This window comes from Prinia subflava, chromosome 16 (genome assembly GCF_021018805.1).
Source record: "Prinia subflava isolate CZ2003 ecotype Zambia chromosome 16, Cam_Psub_1.2, whole genome shotgun sequence".
Lineage (NCBI taxonomy): Eukaryota > Metazoa > Chordata > Aves > Passeriformes > Cisticolidae > Prinia > Prinia subflava.
Window position 1 is genome coordinate 17,177,824 of NC_086262.1, and position 16,992 is coordinate 17,194,815.

At 52.8% G+C, this 16,992-nt stretch overlaps 2 protein-coding genes across 3 annotated transcripts; one reads left to right on the plus strand and one right to left on the minus strand.

Moving 5' to 3' along the window:
• The first annotated feature begins 909 nt into the window (after positions 1–909).
• On the plus strand, positions 910–6,327 carry RNF14 (ring finger protein 14). Of its 2 annotated transcripts, XM_063413746.1 has the most exons (8): positions 910–1,063; positions 1,547–1,698; positions 2,000–2,527; positions 3,204–3,432; positions 4,016–4,188; positions 4,689–4,819; positions 5,405–5,487; positions 6,182–6,327. In XM_063413746.1, the coding sequence occupies exons 1-7, from the start codon at positions 910–912 to the stop codon at positions 5,466–5,468; spliced, it is 1,431 nt and encodes a 476-aa protein (XP_063269816.1). In that variant the 3' UTR covers positions 5,469–5,487; positions 6,182–6,327. The 2 variants fall into 2 exon arrangements, with proteins under 2 accessions (XP_063269816.1, XP_063269814.1); XM_063413744.1 differs by lacking the exon at positions 6,182–6,327 and having other exon boundaries at positions 5,405–5,690.
• An 847-nt stretch (positions 6,328–7,174) lies between these two features.
• Positions 7,175–11,828, minus strand: GNPDA1 (glucosamine-6-phosphate deaminase 1). The gene is made up of 6 exons (XM_063413747.1): positions 11,532–11,828; positions 11,365–11,466; positions 10,141–10,323; positions 9,381–9,565; positions 8,638–8,812; positions 7,175–8,385 (listed from the first exon to the last, which is right to left on the minus strand). Exons 1-6 carry the CDS (start codon positions 11,653–11,655, stop codon positions 8,288–8,290), a joined length of 867 nt encoding a protein of 288 aa, XP_063269817.1. The 5' UTR covers positions 11,656–11,828; the 3' UTR covers positions 7,175–8,287.
• Positions 11,829–16,992: the final 5,164 nt, after the last annotated feature.

The window sequence follows — 16,992 nt, forward strand, 5'->3', positions numbered from 1 at the left end:
GCCGCCGTAGCGAGGGCCGGGCCTGGGAGCCGGGAGCCGTTCCGGACCCGCCGCTGCGGAGTCGGGGTCGGGCCCGGCCCGCCCGGAGCCCCGGCCCAGCCCGGCCCCGCAGCTCGGCCGCTGCTCCTGCGGCTGGGAATGAGCCCCAAGGCCTGAGCGGGCTGTGGGCCCGGCAGCACCGAGGGGACTTTAACCCAGCCGGTGGTGCTGTCGTTGTTTGTCCGCAGCAGCCCCAGGCCGGTGCCGGTGCCAGCGCCGCGGGTGTTTCCCTCAGCAGCGCCGTGTCCGTGCCTTGAGGGAGGAGAAGAGTCCGGCCCTGCAGGGATGCTCAGCGAGCGGCTCCTCGGCTCTGCCTCCGCGCAGCTCTGACTCCGAAGGTAACTCATCAAACGGGCTTCATTTCCTCAAATGCAGAGCTGAGATGCTCCACAAGTGCATCTACAAGATGCCTGTGCAGGATTTAAACATTTTTTTCCGATATTTTCAATCAAAGTGGGACTATTCCTCTGGTTTTGTTAGAGCACTGGACAAGAGCTACTGTGTCTAATTCGTTTCTCATGTGTTTTGGGGGGTCTGTTTTCTTCCAGACATCAGTGAAATGTCCCAGTGTCACCTGTGCCATCTCCATATTTCATTATTTCCCCTCTTACAGCTGTCTTTACTTACACACAGCTTCCTTTCTAACTTCTCTATTCTGTTGCTTTGTTTTATTAAAATTTTGTAAAGCTACCAATATTGTTTTCAACCTGTAAAATACATTAATAATATTTCACATTGTTTTACATTGGTTACCTGGGTTTTTCTAAAGCTTGCTATGCTATAAAATAGATGCCTCGAATGAATAATTTGAATTGGATGCATTACCTTGGTTGATGTTGCAGAGTGGTGGTAACTCTACAGAACAGTTAAATGTCTTCAGAGGACAAGGAGGCCCAGGAGGACGAGCTGCTGGCTCTGGCCAGCATCTACGATGAGGATGAGTTTAAGAGAGCAGAGTCTGTCCAAGGAGGAGAAACAAGGATTTGTCTGGAGTTGCCTCAAGACTTCAAAATCTTTGTGCGGGGTGAGTTGAAATGTTTTGTGTTATCCAAGGGAGGCTTTGCCAGCTCGGGTGGTTGTTGGGGAGTGACCTGAGGGACCAGTGCTGGACAAAGCTGTGCTCACCCTGCTGTGCCTGCTGGGAATTGTTTGAGCAGTTAAAGCCTCGTACACAGAACATCTTCAGTAAACTACAGGATCACAGATGAGTATTAGCACTTCTTCAGAATAATTAAGTTCATTGATTGGGGTTTTATTCCCCCAAGGATATGTGTTTCCAGGCTCCTGGTTTGTGCAGGATCTGACATTTCACAGTGCTGCTGTTGAACTGCTTTAATCACAGACCTCCAACCCTGTGACATTTTACTGCACTGAGAGTTTTGTTACTTAGGGTGGAACAAATAGTTTTAACCCCAGAAATATATCAGACTAACAGACACTGGGCACTGTCAAAACCAGCAACAGCTGGTTAGTTTTCATTTTTCTGTTATTTCTCCCCCTGGCTCAGGCAGTTCCACAGAGAGCCTCCAGAGCAGTGGGTTCGAGTACTCCGTGTGCTTCCTGCCTCCCCTCGTGCTGAATTTCGAGCTCCCACCTGACTACCCATCCACCTCCCCGCCCGTGTTCACCCTCAGTGGGAAATGGCTCTCCCAGGCCCAGGTTTGCAGAGGATTTTTTACATTTTGGCTGCTGAGTAAGTTAATAATTAACAGTTAATCAAAGTAAAAAAACAACTGTGTTGCTCCTCAGTTGGCTCTTCCTTTGTCTTTTGCTGGTTTTCATTTGATTGCTATTCTGAGGAAGCAAAACTTGCATTTGTGGGAACTATTTTATGTGTATTTTATGGATAAAAACTGCTGAATCTGAAATCAAAGTTTGCACTAAGGACTGTATGAGGGGAGGAGCCCAGTAAGAAGCTACTCAGACTTACTGAAATCAGGAATTCTTTGTTCGTTCCCAGCTCAGCGCTCTGTGCAAACACTTGGACAATGTGTGGGAACAGAACCGAGGCTGTGTGGTGCTGTTTGCCTGGATGCAGTTTCTGAAGGAGGAAACACTGAATTACCTGAACATTTCCTCGCCATACGAGCTGAAAATGTGCCCCCAGGGCAAGGGGCAGAGCCGGACACCGCTGGGGCCCCTGGAGGCTGGGAAGGACTGTGGGGGTGCCACAGGCTCTGCCACAGCTGAGGAGGAAACCGTGGATGCCAGGGCTGTGCAGGATGTGGAGTCCCTGTCCAGTCTGATCAGGGAGATCTTGGACTTCGACCAGGCGCAGAGGAGGAGGTGCTTTAACAGTAAGATGTACTCGTGCAGCATCTGCTTCTGTGAGAAGCTGGGCAGTGAGTGCATGCACTTCCCTGAGTGCAGCCACGTGTACTGCAAAGCCTGCCTGAAGGACTACTTTGAAATCCAGATCAGGGATGGACAGGTGCACTGCCTCAACTGCCCCGAGCCCAAGTGTTCTTCTGTCGCCACTCCAGGCCAGGTAATTCCTGTGCACAGGGAGCTCTGGAACCTGAGCTGAGTTCAGGGCCAGGCTGTGGCTCTGTGTGGTGGATATTGGCAACCACAGAGTCACTGTGGTTGGCAAAGACCTCCAAGGTCACCAAGTTCAGCCTTTGACCCAATCCCACCATGCCATGAAGTGCCACATCCTTGGACACTTCCAGGGATGGGCACTCCAAACCTCCCTGGGCAGCCCCTGCCAAGGCTTGAGCACCCTTTCCGTGAGGAAATTCCTCCAGATATTCAACCTGAGCCTCCCCTGGCACAGCTTGAAGCCGTTTCCTCTTGTCCTGTCCCTGTTTCCTGGGAGCAGATCCTTGACCCCCTGTGACCTGTTGGAGAATCTGAAGTGGATTCATCCAGCTGTTGATACCTGCTCCCTGACCTGCTGTTTGTTGCTGCAGCAGGCTCAGAATTACAGATCCAAGTAATCAGAGAATCCCAGACTGGTTTGGGTTGGGAGGGACCCTAAAGCCCCTCCAGTGCCACCCCTGCCCTGGCAGGGACACCTCCTGCTGTCCCAGGCTGCTCCAAGCCCCGTCCAGCCTGGCCTTGGGCACTGCCAGGGATGCAGGGGCAGCCCCAGCTGCTCTGGGCACCTGTGGCAGGGCCTTGGTGTGTGGGTGAAGGTTCCTCCCTGCCCTGGCTGTCTGCAGGTGAAGGAGCTGGTTGGGGAGGAGCTGTTTGCCCGCTATGACCGCCTGCTGCTGCAGTCCAGCCTGGACCTGATGGCTGACGTGGTTTACTGCCCCCGGCCGGGCTGCCAGACCCCCGTGATGCAGGAGCCCGGCTGCACCATGGGCATCTGCTCCTGCTGCAACTACGCCTTCTGCACGCTCTGCAGGATGACCTACCACGGCGTGTCCCCCTGCAAGGTCACTGCGGGTGAGTCCCCTCCTCTGGGCCCCACAGCCACACCACACACTGCACATCGTGGGTGGAAAAGTCCAGCTCCTCACCCTGAGCCTTTTGAAAGGCACGTTCATTTGGAGGAGGCTGTTGCTGGCAATTAAATATTCCTTTGGTGAGACTCCTCAGCTCAGGAGCTCCCTGAACTGCTGATTGTCAGACGCTGAGAGGCTGTAGCAGGGGAAGAATTGATATTTTCACTGCTTTGGATTGTCAGAGTTAATACTGCAATCAGGTGGAGGCTTCTCTCTCTGTCTGGCCTCAAAATCCCGTGACACAATTTCATTAATATATAGTCAGAAAAAATATTTCTATTTTTAGTTTATTTTACATTGTTCTGATTCCATCTACAGATCTTTTTTACAATAAAGCAGTGTAAAACTGCTTAATTTTGGGGCAGAGTGGTTTTAATATTATCATCTTATGTATTTTAATAGCTTTATTGCTTTTTAATTCATGACATTGTTGTTCTTTGGGAACCTTTATGCTGCATTTAGCTGGACTTCTATATCTAATATCCTCCAAAAGCTGTCTGGTTTGGTTTGATTTTGCCCCCCAGAGAAATTAATGGATTTGAGGAACGAGTATTTAGAAGCAGATGAGACAACTAAAAGATTTTTGGAACAACGCTATGGCAAGAGAGTGATTCAGAAAGCCCTGGAGGAGATGGAGAGCAAGGAATGGCTGGAGAAGAACTCCAAGTCTTGTCCTTGCTGTGGGACCCACATCGAGGTGAGTGAGGAGGGAAAGGCTGGGGAGTCATGGAACAAAATAACCCCCAGGGAGGCAGTTCTGGGTGTGCTGGAGCCTCTAGGCAGAGGAGATCTCTAGGAAGTACCAAGAGAACTTTCCCTTTCTGTGTGACATGGAAAAGGAGGGAGGTGACATTTGGGGACCCCAAGGACTGGAGTACAAACAGGGACTGCTGGTCAGGCTCCCACACTCAGCAGATCCAGGCTGACTCTGGATCTGCATGAATCCTTCTGTTTTCCAGGTGTTTCAGGCTACCTCTGGTTCACACCAGAGCCAGGAAATCAATCCAGCTTCAGAAAAATACTAATTTCCAGTATTTTTAGTGTTATAACCAATTTCCAGTGCTGGGATTCCAGCTCTCAGTGTGTGCTGGAGCCAGGGGGGCTGTGCCCACTGACTGCCGTGGTGCTGAGGGCACAGAGGGACTGACACAGCCACAGCAGGGTTCTGTTATCACCATTTCTTGGTTTTTTCCCCAGAAACTGGATGGCTGTAACAAGATGACCTGCACAGGGTGCATGCAGTACTTCTGCTGGCTCTGCATGGGCTCCCTGTCCCGGGCCAACCCCTACCGGCACTTCAACGACCCCTCCTCCCCCTGCTTCAACAGGTCTGTGCTCCAGGGACCCCCACTGCTGGAACTGTTTGCTGCTTTTCCTTAGGGTCTCTCCCCATTCTTACCTGAAATTTGTAGCTAAAGTTTAAGACACAGTTTCCCCTCTCAAATATTTGCACCAACAGTAAAAATCAGGAGTGATTCAGGATGTGGTTTGGCTTTTTGAGAACTTTGGTTTTAAAATTCTGGAGGAGTCTTTGCGCCTATTCCTGATTTTTTTGGTCAGGCTATGACCTCGCTGTTTCAGTGCTGCCACAGCCTGCAGGGAAGTGTTTCCCTGACAAAGCTCAGGAGCAGCTCGAGGATTTGGGGAAGAGCTGCTTTAGGGAGCTGCAGCTTTGTCTCACATTCCCTTGGGGAAGAGCCCAGGGACAGAGGTGCTGCTGTGGGACAGGTGACAGGAGGGTGACAGTGGCAGCCTCTCAGCCTCTCTTGCCCCTCCCACAGAGCACAGATGGTGGTTGGTGATACTGAAAAAACCAGGGGACCTTGCTGTATCGCTGTTGCACTTAGGGTGATACTTTTTTAACATATTTGACCGTTTTTATGCCCTGATGTCACTGATTTTCTGCCTTGCAGATTGTTCCAAGCCATGCACATCGACGATGGGGAGTTCTGGGAAGCGGAGGATGATGATCAGTAGCTTCCTCCAGCCCCACAAGGTGAACAAACCAGAGACAGATGCTTTTTTTGTGTCCTTTGTTTGCTTTTCACTTCCATTGTGTGACAGAAGAGTGGTAACTGCAGCACCCTCACACCTCAGAGCCTGTTGCCAAAACCAAAGGAGACTTTTCTCTGGGATCAGCATCATCATGGAATCCCCAAACAAACATGTTCATTATTAAAGAAGTCAGAAATTGGAAAACCATTGGAAAAATGTATACCAAGAGGTGCCCCTGTTTTTAAAAAGCCAACACACAAAACTGAAGCCTCAAATCCTGGAAGTATTTTGGGGGTTTCCTTTAGGGAGACCCTTGGAGACTCTTGGATCATGGATATTGTGGGGTTTGGGGTGGTTTGGTGGAGCTGTAGTGCTCTCTGGAGCTGCTTGGACTGGGGGAGTTTTCTGATACAATACAGAACATTTCTTCTGTATTCAGCAACAAAGTTTGTTGCTTCTATGAATTCCTGATGTGCTTCTCTGAAAAGCAGCTCCTGGCTCTGTCACTGGTACTTTCTAATGACATTAAAGCTGATTATCCCCAACCCTTCTCGCTGGGTGCTGTGCCTGAGCCTTTGCATCCCTGAGAGCTCGGGCAGAAAATGACAACAGGCATTTCCAGGGATTTCTGTGAGGTTGGTGACTCCCAGTGTTGCTGGTGGATTCCCTCACCTTGCCTGTCCTTGTTTTGGCAGGGATGAGTGCCAATGCAGGGAGCTGAGGATGTGACCAGTGAGAGGGTGAAAAGTATCAGGAAGAGATGAACTTGAATTCTTCAGGATACTGACAATTACCTTGTGTTCTCAGTTGATGAAGTAATTTATTTTTTATTAACCCTTCATATAAGAAATTTGATTGTTCATACTTTTGCTTCTGGACTAGATCCTTTATTTCCACTGGTTTTGCACTTCAAATTATTTCAGAAACCAAAATGTTTCCCCTAAAATCTCAGCAAGTGGTTTTCAGAGTATGAAGGTGATTACTGGAGGCAAACACTGATTTTTTACAAGTTTTTTCCACTTGCAGAACAATCTAAAAGTTTATTTGGAAACTAAAGCTGCATGTGCTGTGTTCAAGAGCAGTAGGGCCTGGATGGAAAGCTCTGGAGCTGAGAGTCCTCAGGGTAATCACAGGCCAGTTCTACTGAGAGTTAATAAATTTATCCTGGGATGTGTGGCCAAACAAGCAGTGCTTCAGTTCCCTGTGCAGAGGAGGAGTCTGCACTGTTGGAACTGGCACAGAGATTAAGAAGATAAAAGGAAGAGCGAATCTCACCTCAGCTGAAGCTCTAGGTCAGTGTGTAGGAAAAGTGTATGTTGTGTATGGTTTGAGTTGTATTTCCTGCACCTTTCACATGCACTAAATTCACTTTAAGACGGTGAACAGTGTCCCTGCTTGTGTTCCTTCTGGATGGATTTGGCAGCACAGGTGTGCCCAGGTGCTCCCCCTGCAGCTGCCACGGGAGTGTTCTGCTCATGGGATTTCTGTGCCTGCAAAGTGCCCTCCCACCCCAGGGCCCTGCTTTTCCCTCGCAGGAAAACCTTGCCCAGCAAACACCGGGCAAGGAACGGGGGAGCAGCAGGAGCTCTTCCCACCAAACTGCCTCCAGGACAGCTTTGGTACCCTGAGCACACCCAGACCGAGCACCAGGTACAGACAAATGTCACCACTTAAAAAAATTAAAATTTAGTGGAGAAAGGTACATTACAGATCAATAACTTACAAAATTTCTGTATGAAGAAAATAAATGTTGCCCAGTTTTCTTGCCCCTTGTGTGAGAGCATTGGATAGAATCCCAGGAATCACATTTCAGAATTGGTGGGGTCTTGGCTGTTGTCCACTGGTGTGGAGTGTCTGTAATTAAACAGAGGCTGAAGCCATTGGAACAGAGTGTGTCCTTTGGGGCTGGTCTGGCATTTCCTCAGAGAAATGGAAAATTCTGGAGAAGAGAGAGCACCAGGCATAGCACACCATCCCTGTGCCTGAACATGAACACAAACATGAACAAGGGCTTTGTGTGTGACATCCTCAGGTGCCTGCGCTGCACCCTGGACCCTGTGTGGGGGATGCTGCTGGAGCCTCTCCTGCTGAGGGGTCTCAAGTCCAACACGTGGCTCAAAGCAGGGCCCAGCCAGGGCTTTATCCAGCCAGGCCTTGGCAGCCTCCTACAGAGAGAGCCTGCACAGCCGTGGGGATCGTGTCCCACTGCTTGGCTGTTCCCACAGCGGGGTTTTCCCCTCTGCAGTGTGAGCATCGCGTCTCCACTCAGGCCGCACTGTCCCTTCTCATCTTCCCCCTGGTTCCATCTTCTTGCTGCCCTCTCGTGGCTGCGGGAGCTGCTCTGAGCTTTCCCTTCTCCAGGCGGACAATCCTGTTTTCCAGGATTCTAATGTAAGAGTGTTTCATGGAGGAGGAAGGAGAAACACCAGGTACTTGTCCTAACTGCAAGGAATACACCCCACAGTGATCACCCACGTGTTTCTGCAACATTGTGCTTTCATTTATCCTCACATTTGGGTTCTGCAGCCTTCAGTTCATGATTACAGTCAGTTCACAGATCAAACTACTCATTCTTCATTTCCTTCAGAGAAGGAGTTGGTGGCAGAAGTTTGTGGAACACAGAGCACTGGATCCCATCCTCCTTTGGTTAATTAAGGCAGGTGTTTGGTATGTCTCTTTGAGGGAGAGAAGGAACCATACAATCATTCTGCTAATTTAAGAACAAATATGAGATCAGTTTCTGCAGCAATTCCCTTTTGTCCCAGCTGTTTCAGCAGCTGGCTCAGCACTGCCCCAGCACATTAATCACTGTATGGCTTCTTGGACTGGCTCCTCTCCACTCCCATCTCCTTCATGCTGTACAGGGGCTCCACGAGCTTGTTGTGAACCAGCATTAAACCTGATGGAGAGAGTCAAAAGACAATTTAAATAGATATAATAAAGGAAAGTTCTCCTTCATTGGATGCTAATGGAATTAGACATTACTGCTGGGCTTGTGCCTTTGCTCCCACACCAAGCATTAAGCATTTACCTTCACACTTGTACTACTGTGGTGTATTGAAGGGATACACTCCTTTGGGATTTAATTACACAGCAACAGTGCCTCCCAAAAATGTAACAAAACAGCTGCCTGGCCTGGTCAAACATTCACCTTTGAAGTATTTGACTGTTTTGACTTTGAGCTCCAGCGTGGCGTCCTCGTCACACACGAACACGGTGTTGGGGTGCTGCTGGAAGGCCGACACTGTCCACATGTGGTTGACGCCGTCCTCGATGGCTTTGTACAAAGCAAAGGCTTTGTGGGCTCCTGTGATCAGGATCATCACCTGCACCCCCAGACACAGACAGGGGCAGTCAGGGGCTGCCACGGGTCAGGGAGAGCCCAACCACACCCTGCCAGCTGAGAACGGGACAGCCCTGTCACCCTCCCCACAGCCACTTCTCTGTGCTGCTGCTCCTCTGCATCTGCAGCTCTCAGTGCATCACAGCCTGGGGGGTCACTGCAAGGATCCTTTGGGCACCTGTACACTGAGATTTAACAAGGGTAGATCAAAAACAGACTCCAGTAAAAGAGGTCCCACAGTTTTCATGACCTGCTGGTGTGGCATCAGCTCAACCTGATTTCTGATTCTACAGAATCCAGGTGAGATTCCTAACCAAAGACACCCTCCCAAACCTCCCTGGGGGAATGGCTGCTGCAGGGTTACACAAACACAAGTGCCAGCAGAGGTGGAGCAAGAGCCCCTCCATGGTGCTGCAGGATGCCAGAGGACAGGAGGATCAGGCATTCTGTGGCAGGAATATGCTACACCAGAGGACACATGGCTGCTCCATTACAGGATCACCTTTGGCTGCTCCAGAGGGACTGCAGGAAGCCACTTGTCATTTCCTCACCTCTCTGGCATCCATGACAGTGCCCACTCCCACTGTCAAAGCCATGGTGGGCACTTTGGAGAGGTCACCCTCGAAGAACCTGGCATTGGCCAGTATGGTGTCCATGGCCAAGGTCTTCACTCGTGTCCTGGACACCAAACTGGATCCCGGCTCGTTGAAGGCGATGTGACCGTCGGGGCCGATACCTGGGACAGGGACAGGGACAGGGACAGCAGAGGGTCAGCTGTGGGAGCACGGCCAGCAGCTCTCCCAGGAGAAGGACAGGCAGCGCTCCCGGGAACACAGAGCTGAGAAAAAACCCTGCAACTCCTCTGCTCCAGCTCGGATTTGTGTTTGATAGGAACAACAGCAAGAGCCCCCTCAGAAACCACCAGACAATCCCTGATTGTGCTGGGACAACAGCAAAGGAAAGTAGGAGGCAGAATCTTATGGCAAACTGATGGGAAGAGCTCGTGTGGGAAAAGCTACTGCCAGCAGTTTCCTGTTGCCACTGACAATTGATAAACACTTCACATTTGTACAATTCTAGCCCTTCCCATTTCTCCCGCTAACAGTTCCTGAACGATTTATTGACTGCACTGAAAGACCTAAAGCTGGGAGTGGTGCATGAGACAAGGCTGCCAGGACACAGCAGTGCCCAGGGCCATGCACTGTGGGGTGGATTTCACTGCAGATGAACAATCCTGACAGTAAATGGGAGCTGGGGAGGACAGGCACAGCTTTGGGACAGGGTTTAGAGCTGCTGCTCTTGGGTTCTCACCTCCAACAAAGAGCTCGATGCCTCCAGCTGCTTTGATTTTCTCCTCAAATGCATCACACTCTGCCTGGAGGTCAGGGGCATTTCCATCCAAGATGTGGACGTTTTCTGGTGAGATGTCAATGTGCTTGAAGAAGTTATTCCACATGAAGGAATGGTAACTTTCTGGGTGATCCCTCGGGAGACCTGGTAACAAACACACAGGGCTGGAGCCAACTGGAACAGTCTCACTCATAACTTCCATACCCCTGCAGTGGCTTTGGTGACAGAGCACTGCTCTCTCTGTCCTTTGTCACGCCCTCAGCTTTCAGAGTTGTTTTTACTTCTCTAAATACCAGAATTAAAATCACCTCCTGTAAGGCATGTGCCCACATTAACACACAACAGATGTTCAGAAAGCAGGTGTGTGCTGTGCCTCATCTGTCAGTGCTTTTTCAGCCCGTCTCCCATTTCATATTAGTAAGAATTATTTTAAAATTGTGCAGAAGCCTGGGAAATAATAATTGTTATATAATTATTGCATATTTACACCCCTTGAATGCTGCAAATCAGCATTGGACTGCTTATTCCCTAATGCTGCTTGATTGGGATTATTCACAAAAAAACCCCTCCTGACCAGGCTAAAATTAGCACTAGCAAATATTTAGCTTGTATGTTTTTTCACCTTTGGATCTATTTCTTCTGAGGAGACTGTTTCACCACGACTTCAGAAATGCCAGTCCTTTGCTATCTCAGCAGGAGATACCAGAGGGCACTCAGGGAACACGCTGGTCCCTCGAAGGGACCTTTACAATCCCAGAGCAAAGGTGGAAGCTGATGCTGCACACTGAGCCTTACCTGGTCAGCACCTGAGTGCAGCTAACACACAGCAGTGTCTGTGACAGTGTGTGCAGTGCTGGGCAACACCCAGAATCCAGTTTTGTCCATACGTTTTCAAACCTATGGAAAAATCTCAAACTTCTTCCATAGGTTTTCAAATTGTGTCCCTTTGCTAATTCCCTGGGGGTGTTCAAGGAAAGACTGGAGGCAGCCCTCAGTGCCACGGTGGTGTGGGGTCATAGGCTGGACTCGATGATCCCAGAGGTCTTTTCCACCCTAACTGATGCTGTGACTCTGTGAAACGTTGTCTGTCTTACCTGGGCAGGTGGATTTCGGGCACCGCCAGCTCTGCCGGGCTAAGGGCCCAGCAGGGACAAAGGCGACAGGACAGGAGGCTGCGGCACTCACCCACGTACTCGTCCATGTTGAAGGTCTTCACGTACTTGAAGGAGAGGTCCCCGTTGCGGTAATACTCCACCAGCTTGCGGTAGCAGCCCAGCGGCGTGCTGCCTGCGGGGAGCGGCCGCCTCAGCCCGCGCCGAGGGCCGCGGGCGCGCCCGCCCCCCGCCACCCACCTGTGGGCAGACCCAGCGTGAAGAAGCGCCCGGGGCCGGGCCCGAACTGCACGATGCGATTGCGGATGTACTTGGCCGCCCACTCGCTGGCCTGGGAGTAATTCTCCAGGATGATGAGCTTCATGGTGGGGCCGCCCCGAGCCGCCGCTGCCTCCCGGATCGCCTTCGCCGGGGATCTCCGCTGCCTCCCGGAGCGCCTCTCCCCGCGACCGCCGCCTCCTCCGCGGATCACCTCTGCCCGAAAGCTCCGCTTCCTCCCGGCCCGGCCCTGCCCCGGATCACTTCCGCGGCCGGGAAGCGCCGCCCGGGCCCCGCCGTGGGTGGGCGGGGAGCGCCGGGCCCGGCCCCGCGGGAGGGACCGGGCAGGGCCGGAGAGCGGGGCCGGAGAGCGGGGCCGGAGAGCGGGGCCGGAGAGCGGGGCCGGAGAGCGGGGCCGGAGAGCGGGGCCGGAGAGCGGGGCCGGAGAGCGGGGCCGGAGAGCGGGGCCGGAGAGCGGGGCCGGAGTTCTGCAGAACGGCCGAATTCAGCCGGGAACCCAGCGCTGCGGCTGCTCGGGTGAATCAGTCACCGCATTGCAAGAGCGCCCGTTGTCCAGGCAAAGCTGTGGGAAGCAGTGTTCCCTCCAAATACATTAAATCGGCCATAAGTAGCTCGATGTGGTTCTGCTGGAGTGGCACCATCACAGCAGGGATCCACCCGACTCTGTCCTTCAGGTTTTTAGCCCTAAAGCAAAGCTCCGCAGCCTTCTCCCACCACAACGAGCTGCTGCCACGCTAGAACTCTTCTGTAGGGACTCACTCTGTGGCACGTTGGGGTCGTTCTGGGGGATGGAGAGACCACGATCTCTGGCTGTCCTTGCTGCTCCTGGCACAGTGCTATCCCCAAAACACCTTCCTGCTGTTGTTCCAGCTGCCTCCAAGCTCTCATGAAAATGTGCCCGACCTCTCCCTGCACAGGCTTGGTTCATTGTTGTGATTACAAAGCTCTTACTTCAAAGTTAGACCGATTTTCAATTTCATCGGAAGGAAGAATGAGCTACAAATTGCTTTGCTGGCATCCAGCCCATGCAGTTCCTTCTCGTTTTAATGATTTAAATGACCTGGCCAGAACCAGTGCTCCCGGTGTTGTCCCATCCCGCAGAGCATTGGAATGGGGATTATGATGGGTGTGGCGGGCTGTGGGCAGGCACGGGAAGGGTTTCAGGCCACAGAGATGCCGTTCCATGGCCGTGTGTTTCCATGAGCAGTGTCACCCGCGGGCAGGTCTCTCGGTGGCTGCTGACAGCAGGGCATTCCCGGCTCTCCCGCGGGCGGGGCAGCCTGGGCTCGGCTGTGTGGGACACAGCTCTTCACTGGTGCCACCGGGGCCATTTCGGTGTGACAGACCCACGGGTTCCGCGGACACTGTCAGGAATCACGGCACCGGGGATTCAGAGGCACAGGGCAGAGGTGCTGGGCTGACCGCTGCTGGGATGGAGGGGATGGGGACCTTCCCTGGACCCTGCCCATCCTGGAGCTGCCCCTGTCCTTTCTCCAGGATGCTGGTGCGGGCACACCTGACCTGCACAGACACCTGGAGTTCCCACATCGCCCCTATTGTGCCACACCTGCAGCTTCTGGTGTGCAAAGCCAAAGCTGCGCGCCAGGGCTCGGCAGGGAGAGAGCGCCGGCACCGCCGCCCTGCAGAGAGCCCTCGGCTCGGCGTCACCGTGGAAACGCGAGCAGCGCTCGGGAATTTCGGCAAAGCCAACACCGGAGGCACCGCCCGTGCGGGAATGGAGTGCAGGAGACACCGCGGGCTCCCCTCGGCGCTGAGCTCCAGGGCACAACCGGGGTGACCTGCGGGCTGTGGGCTCTATGTGCCCTCAGAGCGGGCTGTGTGTGCCCTCAGAGCGGGCTGTGTGTGCCCTCAGAGCGGGCTGTGGGGTCTGTGTGCCCTCAGAGCGGGCTGTGTGTGCCCTCAGAGCGGGCTGTGGGCTCTGTGTGCCCTCAGAGCGGGCTGTGTGTGCCCTCAGAGCGGGCTGTGGGCTCTGTGTGCCCTCAGAGTGGGCCGTGGGCTCTGTGTGCCCTCAGAGCGGGCTCTGTGTGCCCTCAGAGCGGGCTGTGGGCTCTGTGTGCCCTCAGAGCGGGCTCTGTGTGCCCTCAGAGCGGGCTGTGTGTGCCCTCAGAGCGGGCTGTGGGCTCTGTGTGCCCTCAGAGCGGGCTCTGTGTGCCCTCAGAGCGGGCTGTGTGTGCCCTCAGAGCGGGCTGTGGGCTCTGTGTGCCCTCAGAGCGGGCTCTGTGTGCCCTCAGAGCGGGCTGTGTGTGCCCTCAGAGCGGGCCGTGGGCTCTGTGTGCCCTCAGAGCGGGCCGTGGGCTCTGTGTGCCCTCAGAGCGGGCTGTGGGCTCTGTGTGCCCTCAGAGCGGGCTCTGTGTGCCCTCAGAGCGGGCTCTGTGTGCCCTCAGAGCGGGCTCCGTGTGCCCTCAGAGCGGGCCGTGGGCTCTGTGTGCCCTCAGAGCGGGCTCCGTGTGCCCTCAGAGCGGGCCGTGGGCTCTGTGTGCCCTCAGAGCGGGCTCCGTGTGCCCTCAGAGCGGGCTGTGGGCTCCGTGTGTCCTCAGAGCGGGCTGTGGGCTCTGTGTGCCCTCAGATCGGGCTGTGGGGTCTGTGTGCCCTCAGAGCGGGCTGTGTGTGCTCTCAGAGCGGGCTGTGTGTGCTCTCAGAGCGGGCTGTGGGCTCTGTGTGCCCTCAGATCGGGCTGTGGGGTCTGTGTGCCCTCAGAGCTGGCTGTGTGTGCCCTCAGAGCGGGCTCTGTGTGCCCTCAGAGCGGGCTGTGGGCTCTGTGTGCCCTCAGAGTGGGCTCTGTGTGCCCTCAGAGCGGGCTGTGGACATTGTCACCTCACCCCTGCCTCCTGCCCGCCTGCCCGGCTCTCCTGGGTCGTGTGAGAGCTGCTGCCTTCGAGGCGGCCTCGCAGCCCCAGCTGCTCACACAGCACCCTTTGGGGACAGCTCGGTGACACCCCAGCCTTGGAGGGCTCTGACCGCACCGGGTCTGGCTTTCACCTCCCCTGCGAGCGCCTGGGGCAGCGGGAGTGCACGGAGATGCAGGAGGAGCCGACAGCTCCCTGGAAAAGCAAAACATGTTTTGGTGGGAGCAGGATCTGCAGCAGAGGCAGGCAGGTGCCCCCGCGCTGCCCACACCAGCACGCCCCGGCGCTGCCTTACGCGTGTGACTCGCATGCGGGGTATTTTTGGGTATGATAATTTCTGCCCGTCATTGTTCCTGCATTTACAGCGAGCTGTTCCCATGCTGAAGAACTTCCTGGTGTCTGAACAGGCTGATTTTCCTTCCTTGCAAAAGCAGCAGATGGAAAGAAACAAACATTTCTCTTCAGGAGAAGCTGAGGTTTAATGGGGGAGCTCTAACAAACACAGCATTTTCTTTTGCCCATCTTGAAGGGATCAGAGTCAACAATGCCCAGAGATTAGGGCTTTTGCTATTGGGAACTGCTTGGGAGCACTGGGATTCTTTTCCTGAAACAGCAACAATTAAAAAATTATCTCCATGAAGAACCCTCTCTCCAAATCCTGTAATTAAAGAGTTTTTTTAATATCCACCACCTGTCACCTCTTCCTGCTCCAGCATGTTCTGTTTACCCTCTGACCCCAATTTATAAAAAAAGGAGAAATAACAGATCTGGAGGGGAGCTGCTCTTTCCTGCAAGCCCCACTCACATCTCAGCTCTCCCAGCAGCACCCAAACTCTAGTTAGGGATTTCTGGGGTCACAACAAGCTAATGTGCAGGGCAATGCATGAACAGGCAGCTCTGGAGAGCACCCATGCCAGTCCCTTCCCATTTTTCAGGCCAGGTTCTTATGACAAAGCTGTCAGGACTTCACTCCTCAACAGGTTCAAAACTGCCAGCCAAAGCAGTACGGGATTTAATCTGGATAGCAAGGTTAAATTAACCATTGGTTAATTGTGATTTCTCCAGTAGGCTGAAGAGTGAGCTGGGGCCCCTAAAGCCAGGCCGTGTGAGCTGGCTGTGCTGTGTGCAGGCACTTTGGAGCTGGGCTCTGCCCACTGCACCTCTCCAGCTCTGCCCCTCGCTTCTGCTGCTGGGTTTCAGGGAAGAGAACTCCCATTGGGAAAGTCTCCCAATTCAATGCTACCGTTGTTTCCATTCCTCCTCCTCACAATACTCGTGGCTTACTGGGGCATAATTCTCCACACCAGTGAACAGGGCACTGCTCCCACCCGGCTCTGGCGGGCCGTGGGACGTGTGGCTGCGCTGGCTGGGGCTCGCCTCGTTCCAGCAGACCCAATGTGACCCAGTGGCTTTTTTTGTTGCAACAAACACCGAAATTCCAGCTGCCTGCATGTGCAAAACCCCGTACAGAGCCCACACTGCAGGACCTGCTGCTTCTGAGGCAGTGGGGCACAGAGTCACAGAATGGTTCGGGTGGAAAGGGACCTTAAGATTATCCAGTTTCACCCCATGCCATGAGCATTCCACCATCCCAGATGGCTCCAAGCCTGATCCAACCCGGCCTTAGACACCTCCAGGGATGGGCCAGCCACAGCTTGGCTTTTTTGGGCAAAAAGATCAAAGATGATTCAAATACAAAATGGTCTCAAGCACAGAAAGTCTTTGTGGCCAAGTGGTGTTTTGGGGAGGAGCATCTGCTAGACAGCATTTATTAATCCTTAGAAAATCTCTCTAGCTTAATTATACAACTCTAATTCAGGATATTAGTTCACAGTGGGAAATGACACCTATGTATATTCAAACTCTGTGAATCCAATTCTTGCACATGGAGTGTTGCTGCCTCCAGGGACACAGGAGTACTTTTGAACTGATGACAAAAAGGGTTTTGTCATGTGAACATTTCTATTTTTTTTTAATTGGGTAATTTAGCACTAAAAGGTTAGAAGAAAGATCTAGATTTAATGTCCTGCTCAGTTCTTACTAGTTCAGCTTACACGCCCTGCTTTTGAGGTTTATTATTTAGCTTTTAGAGCTCAATATTTATTACAAAGTGCAGATTAAAAGTGTTCCCTTTATTGCTCAGTTGTACACAATAATTAAAGAAACACATGTAGAGCTCCAAGATTTCAGAGGACTCACTCCACTGCTTGTCATACTTTCAATTGCTTTCAAATACTTTCACAGCACATCCCGTACGGAAGTCACTAAAATCAATGACTTCAAGCTTCAAGTGTCTCTTGGGAGAAAAGACATTTTGTCCTGGAGAAAAAGACAAAAAGCACAGAGGCATGAAGTGATTTGCCTCAAACCACTTGGGAATTGAAAGCAGAACCAGTCATGTGTTGTAACCACAGTATCATCTTTCTCCTGAGCTTCCCCACCTAAGAAAGTAAAAATAAATACAGGGAGAGCAGCTGGAAGAAATTGCCTTTACCCCTCCGGAGTCAGTCATGCTCAGACTAGATGGACTAATTAGGCCGTGATTTGCCTCCACT

Coding starts and splice junctions, on each gene's coding strand:
- RNF14 (XM_063413746.1), top strand. CDS start 910: ATGTCTTCAGAGGACAAGGAGGCCCAGGAGGACGAGCTGCTGGCTCTG. Junction 1,699..1,999: donor AATGGCTCTCCCAGGCCCAG/GTTTGCAGAGGA, acceptor GTTCGTTCCCAG/CTCAGCGCTCTGTGCAAACA. Junction 3,433..4,015: donor CCCCTGCAAGGTCACTGCGG/GTGAGTCCCCTC, acceptor TTTGCCCCCCAG/AGAAATTAATGGATTTGAGG.
- GNPDA1 (XM_063413747.1), bottom strand. CDS start 11,655: ATGAAGCTCATCATCCTGGAGAATTACTCCCAGGCCAGCGAGTGGGCG. Junction 11,467..11,531: donor CACGCTGGGTCTGCCCACAG/GTGGGTGGCGGG, acceptor CGCTCCCCGCAG/GCAGCACGCCGCTGGGCTGC. Junction 9,566..10,140: donor CATCGAGCTCTTTGTTGGAG/GTGAGAACCCAA, acceptor TCCCTGTCCCAG/GTATCGGCCCCGACGGTCAC.